The following is an 11,116-nucleotide window of genomic DNA, read 5'->3' on the forward strand; positions in this document are numbered from 1 at the left end:
GTAGCAGAAAAATAAAGTGGAAAATCAGAGATTTTACAAAATAGGATATGCCTATCTCCCCTGAGAAGAGAGAAGAGAAACTAAGAGAGCAAGAGAGAGAGAGAGAGAGAGAGAGAGAGAGAGAGAGAGAGAGAGAGAGAGAGGCAGTTTTACCTGGACAGTTTTACAGAGAGGTTTTAAGTGAGAGAACAAGCTGAGCACAGATGAAACCGATGAAGACAGAAAGATTCAGAGAATGAGAAGGAGCCAGGAGATTAGAGCAGATTGCTGGAGTTAGTTTGAGTGTAGGCAGAGAAATTCAGAGGGAGAGATAGATAGATAGATAGATAGAGAGAGAGAGAGAGAGAGAGAGAGAGAGAGAGAGAGAGAGAGAGAGAGAGAGAGAGAGAAGCCAGAGATGTCAGCTGGGAGAAGAGTTTGAGGCAGAACAGCTGAGTTGAACCAGCCGGCCCAGAGCTCAGTAAGAACAAGAAAGGGTGAACTGATTAAGCAGTAAGTCTCAGAGGCTGTAAGGAGGCTAGAAGCTTCCAGGACAGAGTCAGTAAGCATCCTAGATAACTACCGAATCTGAAGAATAAGAGTTACTTTTACAGGGCAACCTTCAACATCTGATTTAGATCCATTTTTAAGAGGCAATGACATATTATTTTGATGTTACAAGGACACCAGCAAACCATGAGGAGCACTCTTCTTAAGTCTGTTTAGAGTGTCTATATGTACACACTTGTTTAGAGTGTCTATATGTACACACTTGTTTGTTTTAATCATATATCTCACTGTCACTTTTATTTCCACTTGCCCTTTTACAAAAGAGGACAATCTTCCTTATTTGTGTTTGTATGAAACGTGGTACTGGATGTAATGTGAATAACTTAGAATAAAAATGTATGGAAAAACAAAACAAAACAAAACAACAACAACAACAAAAATTCTCCAATTTAATTCTTATCCTGGCAAGAGAACAGAAGAGAAAAGTACAAGGAAACAAAGATGACAAAGTGCCAAACGAAGGAAAAAAAAAAAAAAAAAAAAGAATAAGAGGACCAAAAGAAAAACCAAGAATACACAGCCAAAATGTCTTGGTTTATAGGAAAGAGAAACTAGGATAAAGGAAGTAAAACCCATAAGCTATACAAAGCTGCAGGGTAGCGGGCTGAGGTAAGAAGTGCTCAGAGAGCCTGGGACACATAGGCACAGAAAACAACTTCCTGAACAGTACAACAACAGCCCAGGCAGGCCTTAATGTCGACAATTAATAAATGGGACCTCATAAGGCTGAGAAGCTTCTGTAAGGCAGGAGACACTGTCAAGAGAACAAAGCGACAGCCTACAGAATGGGAAAAGATCTTCACCAACTCTACATCTGACAAAGGTTTAATATCCAAAATATATAAAGAACTCAAGAAATTAAACACCACAAAACCAAGCAACCCAATTGCGAAATGGGGCTTGGAACTTAACAGAGAATTCTCAACAGAGGAATATCAAATGGCCGAGAAACACTTAAAGAAATGCTCGTCCTCGTTAGTCACCAGAGAAATGCAAATCAAAACGACACTGAGATTCCATCTTACACCTACCAGAATGGCTAAGATCAAAAACTCAAATGACACCACATGTTGGTGAGGATGTGGAGAGAGAGGAACACTCCATCATTGCTGGTGGGAATGCAAACTAGTACAACCACTTTGGAAAGCTATCTGGCGCTTTCTCAGAAAAATGGGAATAGGGCTTCCTCAAGACCCAGCTATCCCACTCCTTGGAATATACCCAGAAAATGCCCTACCACATAACAGGGACATATGCTCAACCATGTTCATAGCTGTTCTATACATAATAGCCAGAACATGGAAACAGCCCAAGTGTCCCTCAGTAGAAGAATGGACTAAGAAAATGTGGTATATTTACACGATAGAATACTACTCAGCTATTAAAAATGAGGAATTCCCGAAATTTGTGGACAAATGGATTGATCTAGAAATTATCATGAGTGAGTTCACCCAGAAGCAAAAAGAGACAAACGGTATATACTCACTTATATCAAAACACTAGTCCAAGGGATACGTACCATGAAAATCTTTACTTACCAAGAAAGTGGGTCAGAGGAGAGGATATCTGATTGAGACTTTAGGCAAGAGTAGCATGGAAGAAAGAGGAAATAGTAGGACCCACAGGGTCCTGGAAACCTACAAGAAAAACTTTATGACAGGCAGATCTGGATCCCGGGGTCCTCCTCAAACTAAGGCACCAGCCAAGGAGAATATAGGCAGTAAGCTTCGAACCCCTACCAAGACCTAGCCGATGAACATGATACTCTCCACTGTTGAGTGGAGAGTGAGATCTGACTCTCACACGAACTCTTGTGCCCCTTTTCTGACCATGTCCCCCGGATGGGGAGACCTGGCGGCACTCAGAGGAAGGATAGCTAGTTACCAAGAAGAGACTTGATATTCTGAGAGCATATATAGGGGGAGGAGGTCTCCCTCAGTCACAGACATAGGGGAGGGGAGAAGGGGAGAAATGGGAGGGAGGGAAGAATGGGAGGAAACAGGGGAAGGGCTAACAATCGAGATGTAATATGAATAAATTAATAATAAAAAAAAGAAGTGCTCAGAGAAACCAGGACTCGAGAAGAGATACTTGCAATGATGTGAGAGTCTGGCATCCATATCTGCTCTTCTATATTAGTAGACACATCAGTTAGCCATTTTTTTTTTCCTGAGACCAAAACTTTTTGAGATGTTCAAACTCTCTAGGATGCTGGCTATTGGGAGAGGGTCCCTAAAGACAAGGCCATGCAACGTGCTTACTCGTTCATAGCAGTAAAGCTTTCTCATTTCTACATAGCTCTCTGCCATAAGCTTTGTGCACCAAGGACTGACAGAAAAGTTCACATCCTGATTCCTAATTGCTTCCTTGGAGTCGCTCATGTAATTTGCACTTCATTTTTGTTGTTGTTGTTTTCTTTTTTTTTGTCTGCCAGGGACTCAGGACCAAGATGTTTAAAAGTTACTTCATATCCTCATGGAGATGATGTCATAGACTTAGAGTTGTGTTGAAAAATCAAATCATCAATCTTCTGGGAAGGAGTACCAGATCCTGAACCTTTAAGTCAAGAACTAGTGTCTGATCACAGTTTTAGTGGAGGCTGATTTGCACGGTGACACACACACCGCCATGTTATCTTTGACTGCTAAGGTGAGTGAAGAAGGAACAAAGGTAGTAAGAGCTAATGACTTTAAGAAGCACTCCATGAAAAAAAGGTCCCATTCCTGCTCATAGGTGCTTCTTGTTTTATTACCAGGGACCTTTACTTATATTAGTTGTATTTAAAAGCAAAACTTTATCAAGAAATTCTTTACACTCTGCTGAAAAGATGGAAGGAAGCAAGTACATGAGGAATGAAAGAGAAAGAAAGGACAGATAGAGAAGCAAGAGGAGAGATGAAGAGGAGAGGAGAGGAGAGGAGAGGAGAGAGAGAAGAAGAGAGGAGAGGAGAGGAGAGGAGAGGAGGAGAGAAAAGAAGAGAAGAGGGGACTGCACAAAATAGGTAGGAGAGGGGAGGGAGTCTGGTATTGGTTTGCGGAATGAGAACTTGAATGTGATTTTTGGATGAAATTGCAGCTACTTTCAGCTTAGGCAGAGTAGCCTGTCTCCTATCCTCCCTAAGCTGTGTAAACCCTGGTCCTCCCATAAGCTGTGACTGAGCCTCTCTTCTCACACCATTTTCTTCTTTCCTTTCTTCATGTAGCCTCTGTCTCTGTCTCTTCTCTCTGTCTCTGTCTCCTTCTCTATCTTTCTCACCCTTTATCGAACTCATTTTGCATATCTCTTTGTAGTTTTTGGTCTTTCAAAGAAAGATTTACTTGGATTCTTCTTCTTCTTCTTCTTCTTCTTCTTCTTCTTCTTCTTCTTCTTATTATTATTATTATTATTATTATTATTATTATTATTATTATTATTATTAATTTTTTTAACTGATAGCACTGAGGATCACAACTACAGCATTGCAACGGCTAGTCAAGCTATAACCCACACCTCCACCTTATACTAAATAGCGTGAAGTGCTTTTATGATTTTTATTTCTCCTACTCACCAATTTATATGCATCTGGAAAATGCTGCATTCTATTTTTGTGTTTGATTAGTTGGAATATAGTAATGGGTGTTATAAAATATTGGTGCTAGTAATTAAAATTGTTTCACCAATGATACAATTACATGGTTATTTTCTGCATGGAAAATGTATTTCATGGAATATTGAGAGTAAGATTAAAAAGATAAATGAATTACAAGAAGGAGTCAGTGCATATTAAAAGTATATTTAATTTCTTTTTAATTCAACTATTGTGAAACATGGCAAGATTATTTTCTGGATTCTGTTTTTATATTACAGTAAACAAACTCGTAGGTTGGTTTCTGTAGATCCAGGCTTACTTTTTTTTTTTTTTAGAAAGAACATGCAGATAGAGTGTTCCAGTGTGATAAATATTTAGTTGTGTCCACTTTTCAAAAATATACACAAGTGTTTGGATTTTCTATTCTTAGTGTCATGGCCACTGTCTAGAGTTAGAGAAACTATTGTGTATATGCCTGGTGTCAGGGATTGCCGTTAGTTGGTGAAATATAAAACAATAACAACAAAACTCCACCATATTATACTCTTCTCTAATACCCTTCTAACTCTTCCTTACATCCAAAATGAATACCCTTCCTTGTGCCCCTACGCTATTTTTTTGTCACAAACCTATGAGCCCAAGTCGATGTCCTGTTTAGTTGACAATCATCACCATAGCACCATATCCTACAACGTAGAAAGCACTTCTCAGATATTAACCAAATGCCCTCATTGTTAAATGTCGGAACCAAAGCCAAGTTACAAATATTTATCCTGTTAACTATTGGGAGAGCACAGCTGACTCATGAGAAACGGGATCCTACTGTTCTGCAGCTGGTTTCCAGATCACGTTCATCACAAGCCCTGAACTCTGTAACCGTGAGAAAAACATCAACCACCTTCCCCTTGCATCCCTATCAACGACTATTCTAGTGTCTTTTAAATTTTCATTACATGATTCATTTATTATTAGGAGAGGCATGTGCTCCGAATACTGCATGCATACATGGGGGTTGGAAGATGTGGTTTTGTTTTGTTTTGTTTTGTTTTTTGAGCTGGTATTCTCTTTTCACCATGTGTGAGCCTTGTTGGACTCTGGTCATGATGATTTGCAGAAAGCATCTTTACCTGCTGAGCAGTCTTGCTGGCCCTCATAATTTTACTTTGTGTGTATTGATAGTTCCTCATTGTAGTTACAACAGCTAGATAGATTCAAACAGCGGTATAATAGACGATATCAGTCAACACAGGAATTCTTGTAGTTACCTATCTTGCAGCTTGTATTAACCTTTTCAAAGGATAAATGTAATACGGTCATATGTATACACTGTGCTGTCATCCCATGATTCTTTGTTGGTGGACATGTGAAGTAATTGCTTTTCAGCTGTTTTGAGTGATTCTGCTGTGGAAGTGACTAAGGAGGTATGTCTTAAAACCCCTGATTTTAATTTTTTTAATTTTTTAATTTTTTATATTTCTTATTTTTAATATCTTTTTAAAATTTTTTTTTATTTTTTTAATTAATGTATTCTTGTTACATCTCAATGTTTTTCCCATCCCTTGTATCCTCCTATTCTTCCCTCCCCCCATTTTCCCATTATTCCCCTCCCCTATGACTGTTCCTGAGGGGGATTACCTCCCCTGATTTTAATTTTTAAAAAAAATCATTCTAAGAAGTCAAATTTGTGGATGACACAGCAATTCTTTTTCCTATGAAAAAGTACTTTATATGCTTAATGTATATGCACCATAAGAACTTCTTTCTGAAAGATATTTATATTAGACAGAACATTAATAAAGCATAAGAAATACATCCAAGAAAATGAATTTATTTTAGGTATGAAATGAGTGCAGTTTAGAAAGTATTCTATAAAGCAAAGAGGAATGTACATTTATACCATGTTCTTTAAGAAAACTTCAGGGTTTTTAGGACCCTCTGTATCCATCTATTTCCCTATCTCCTATATTTTTCTCACCTAGAGTCTCAATAGGATGTCCTCCCCTCTGTCCCACTTTCCTGGTAAGTGAAGACTTTCATGGGACGGAGGAAGGATAGCAGACTACCAAGAAAAGACTTGATACCCTAGCATCATATTCAGGGGGAGGAGGTCCCCCTCAGTCACAGTCATAGGGAAGGAGAATGGGGTGAAAGCGGGAAGGAGGGAAGGGAAGGAGGGAGGGAGGAAGGGAGGCAGGAATGGGAGGATGCAGGGGATGGAATAGCAAATGAGATGTAATATGAATTATTTTATTTTTCAATAAAAATGTGTTAAAAGAAAAGAAAACTTCAGGGACACAAACAAGACCATTTTTCCTAAAAATGTTTTATGCACAAAATGAGAACATAGCCACTGATTCACCAAGAAAAAGGGAATTACAAATTTCTTTTTTTTCTTTTTTTTTTTTCTTTTTTTTTACAGCCTGACATACTGATCTAAGATTCATACAGAAAGAGTGGTGATGTAGATGTCCGGTAGGATGCTTGTCTTTTATGCACAAGACTCTGTATTCCATCCTCAGTCCTTACAATATAATAAAATCCCCACAAAATAAACATAACCGAAAAATGATCATGGCAATTTTAAGTTCTGAGTGTAAGTTTGTAAAATTGTATTAGCTACAAGTACTGTTATTATTCGATGGCAAAAATTCACTGTAACACCATAATCCTTTTTTTTTTTTTTTTTTTTTTTTTTTTTTGGTTTGGTTTCAAAAAATTTTAATTACCATATATAGTGTTATATTTTATTATGACATTTTCAAACAAATGTATTTTTAATTTCTTCTTCTATTATTTTTTCTCCAGTCTCCTGACACCTCCTAGTACCTCCTGTATCTTTTATAATCCTTTCCACTTTTATGTCACAATCGCTTTATTTCCTTGCCCTTGATTCTTCAACTCTTCTTATTCATATCTATCTTTTGTTCTTCTTTTTTTGTGTCTCCTAGCCATCTCTTTCTCCTCACTTACAGATATACGGACCTATCCCTGGCTGCTAAACAACATGTGATTTTTGTTTTCTTGAGTCTGTGTTACCTTGCTGAACTATATTTGCAGGTCAATATAGTTCTTGAATGTTTTTTATAATGTCATTTCCCATTACAGATGAATACATGTCCACTGTGTTGGGATGCCATATTGGAGTTATCTGCTGATAAACAGCTAGGATGAGCACCATTTTTGTTGTTGTTGTTGTTGTTGTTGTTGTTGTTGTTGTTTTTGCTATTGTGAATAGAGCAGGAACGTATATGGATGTGCAAGCATCTCCATCGTAGGACATAGAGCCTTTTGGATATATGCATGGAAATTATATGGCTGTGTTACATGGTAAATCAAATTTGAATTTCTCGAGAATTCTATTTATTTACATAATGGGTATAGCACTTCGCCCTCCCACCCAGCATGGAACAATGATTATTTTCACCACATCGTTGTCAGAATGTGTTATTGTTTATTCTCTTGATTAATCACTCTTAAGGTGTGCGAAGTAGTCTCAGAATATTTATACTTTTTATTTCCCAGAAAGCTATGTATATTTACATCTTTCAAAAGCATTTATGGCCAGGTGTGGTGGCACATGCCTTTACTCCAAGCACCTGGGAGGCAGAGGTAGGCTGATCTCTGTGAGTTCAAGGCCAGCCTTGTCTACAAAGAGAGACAAAACTACACAAAGAAACCCTGTCTGGAAACACTGAAAAAAAAAAAAAAAGCATTTACAGAGTTTTGTGTATGTTATTTAAAGACATCTTTGCCAAATTCATTAACCTGTTTGTTGACTGGAGACTACTTAATATTTATTTTCCTTTATGCATTCTAGGCTTTAAGCTACTGATTGAAGTACTCAAGTCAATGTTTTCCCCATTCTGTAGGTTATACCCATCGCTCTGCCCTTACCTCCTCTTAAGTGCAGAAAGCTTTTACTTTCACACAGTATACTTGTTAATTCTTGGTTTACTGTCTGTGGTTTTTGAGTCCTGTTGTCTCTACCTACATCTTGTATTGCTAATATTTCTTGTGTGTGTGTGTGTGTGTGTGTGTGTGTGTGTGTGTGCAAGGTAAGGGGATATAAACATTATCCTGTTTTTCTGCAGGTGAATATCTAAGTTAAGCAAAGTCATTCAGGATCAGAAGCTCTGACCAGCAAGTCCCACCAAACATACCAAAAAATTTTCGATTTTTCAATTTTTTTTTTTTTTAATGAGAACTGCTGACACTCAGCAGGACGATGGCAGTGAAAGCCGGACACCTCATTTAACCTTTGCACTGAACACTGGCCGTTCTCTTTGTAGCTTAGATTCCTTCTATGTCTCCAGATTTTTATTTTTTATTCTTTATTTTTCTTGTTTATTTATTTTTTTTATTAATTTATTCTTGCTACATCTCAATGGCTATCCCATCCCTTGTATCCTCCCATTCCTCCCTCCCTCCCATTTTCCCCCTTACTCCCCTCCCCTGTGACTGTGCCTGAGGGGAACTTCCAGATTTTTATAATACTATTATTTTTAACAGGGTAATGATTCGTCGACTTATTAAAAGAAAAACAATCCTAATTTGAATAGTTACTACAACACTTTACTTTTCTTTACAGTCTTCACAAGAGTTCTTATTTAACCATCTTCTCATGAGCATTGATTCTCGTTTTTATTTGTATTAATTTCTTTTGATTAACACCTGTTTATACAGTATGTGATGATCTCTCATTTGCAACTTTGATTTGCTTCCCTCTAGTTCATCCCTGTTTATTTACTGTTGATATCCAACCTGATCTTGCACACATCTTGAACATCTGAATTGTTTATAGGAAATTTAAATTTTCTATGAACAATTAGGAAGTGTATCCAAGCCGTGAACCCATCTCTCATAAGTTTCATGTTTTAGTTTTGTTTAAATGTAGCATCAAATGTTTTTTTGTAGGGTAGAGGGACATGCCAGGGTATAAAATTACACACTGCTATTACTTTGAATCTGAGTTCAGTTCCTAGTTCCTATCAGTGGCTCAAGACCATGTTCAAATCCAACTGCAGCAGATACCAACACTCTGGACCATGCTGACACTCACACACACACACATGCCGTCACACCCAGTACACACATAATTAAAGAACAAATATTAAAAGTAAGTGTGCTTTATATATTCTGAGTATTTAACCACTCTTTCTAAATATTATCTTCAAACATTGTCTGCTATTTCTCTTGATTAACTTTGAGTTGTTTCTTCTGAATTTCAGAATTGTCTTAACAATCCTTCCTTTGAAAATGGGCCCCCAAATCACTGTGCTTTGACAACATCCGTGAAAACGTTAATCATTTTTGGGCCTGAGGGAGACAGCCTTGCACTTTGTATAGCACTGAATTCTCCATAAATGAACTCTATAAACCAGGTTAGCCTCAAATCTATACTTCTGTCAGTCTTGATTTCTTGATTGCCATGTTGAAAGTCATGTGGCCCTTTGCACAGTAAAAAACTTTCTCCTTTAGCTAATATATCCAAAACTTTCCATTTCAAAAATAGAGACTATTAACTTTAATGAAGAACAAAGCCTTCGACTTTCTTCTTCAATTGGAGAGTCATATAAATACAACAAATTGATAAATATATTATTTTCCCCAACATGATGAAATAATGTAAAAATGATGATGTATTTCTAGGGGCTAATAACCATAATGAATTTATGTCCTCTTTTAATAGAAATTAAAATGGCTTCTGAAAATGTAGCAATGGGAATTTTTCTCTTGACCCAGATTACAGTTGGAATGCTTGGCAATTCCTCAATACTATTTCATTACGTCATTTTGATGTTCACTGGGAAGCGTTTAATGCCCAAAGACCTTATCGTAGAGCACTTGACTTTTGCCAACTACTTGTTTATCGTCTCAAAAGGCATTCCGCAGACACTGTCCGATTACGGATTTAAAGATTTCCTGGATGGTTTGGGGTGTAAATTGACAATGTATATGTACCGAATAACAAGAGGAATGTCCCTTTATGCCATGTGCCTACTGAGTTGCTTCCAAGCAATCACAATCTGCTCTAGCAACTCCATGTGGATGAAGCTCAAACACAGAGCCCCCAAGTACATCGGTCCCTCCTGTTCACTCAGCTGGCTCGTGCATCTGTTTTTAAACATCTTGACTCCAGCAAGAGTGTCAGGACCCAGGTACAACAAAAATGTCACTGACAGGATGAGTTATGGGTACTGCTCCTGGTCTGCTTCGGGCAATCTTGCAACTGCACTCTATTTGCTCTTACTGTGTTTCTCTGATGGACTGTTTTTGGGTCTCATGGCCTACTCAAGTATCTCCATGGTGAGTATGCTTTATAGGCATAAAAGACAAGTCAAGCATATTCACAGTGCCCAGCACTTACTAAAAGTATCACCGGAAAACAGAGCCACTAAAACTATCCTCGTCTTGGTGTGCACATTTGTCATCTCTTACACATTCTCTTCCATTGTGGTCATCTTCACGACCTACTTTAAGTACCCGATGCTATGGGGAGTAAGTGTATTTACATTCCTAGAAATATGTTTTCCCATATTTTGTCCCTTTGTTCTCATCAGTAACATGAAGTTTAGTTCCAACATGTTTTTACCCTGCTTTAGTAAGAGATAGCTTCATTAAGGTATGAGATGAGCTTCATTTATTCTGTGGAGTGATCAGTAGTCATTTTTTTTTTCATAGCATTTTAAAAAATTTACTATCCAATCATGGGTAAATTTCAAGTACTTAAGATTATCATCAAATACAAACTGCTCTTGTTATATTAGGATATTACAGGTGGACACACACACACACACACACACACACAAAAAAAAAAATACATCTGGGACAACAGACCTTAACTTGATGGCTCCGGAAATCCAGAAATGATGTGTGTGTGTGTTTTGTGTGTGTGTGTGTGTGTGTGTGTGTGTGTGTGTGTGTGTGTGTGTGTGTGTGTAAGCCTTAATTATTCTTTTATACGAACGGGCATTTTTCTTGAATATTTGTCTGTGTATC

General features: G+C 37.6%; 1 protein-coding gene across 1 annotated transcript; it reads left to right on the plus strand.

The window, feature by feature from the left end:
- The first annotated feature begins 9,756 nt into the window (after window positions 1-9,756).
- On the plus strand, window positions 9,757-10,729 carry LOC127203584 (vomeronasal type-1 receptor 4-like). Its single transcript, XM_051162410.1, has one exon. The coding sequence runs from the start codon at window positions 9,782-9,784 to the stop codon at window positions 10,727-10,729; it is 948 nt and encodes a 315-aa protein (XP_051018367.1). The 5' UTR covers window positions 9,757-9,781.
- Window positions 10,730-11,116: the final 387 nt, after the last annotated feature.

Source organism: Acomys russatus, chromosome 19, assembly GCF_903995435.1.
Source record: "Acomys russatus chromosome 19, mAcoRus1.1, whole genome shotgun sequence".
In the NCBI taxonomy this organism is placed as follows: domain Eukaryota; kingdom Metazoa; phylum Chordata; class Mammalia; order Rodentia; family Muridae; genus Acomys; species Acomys russatus.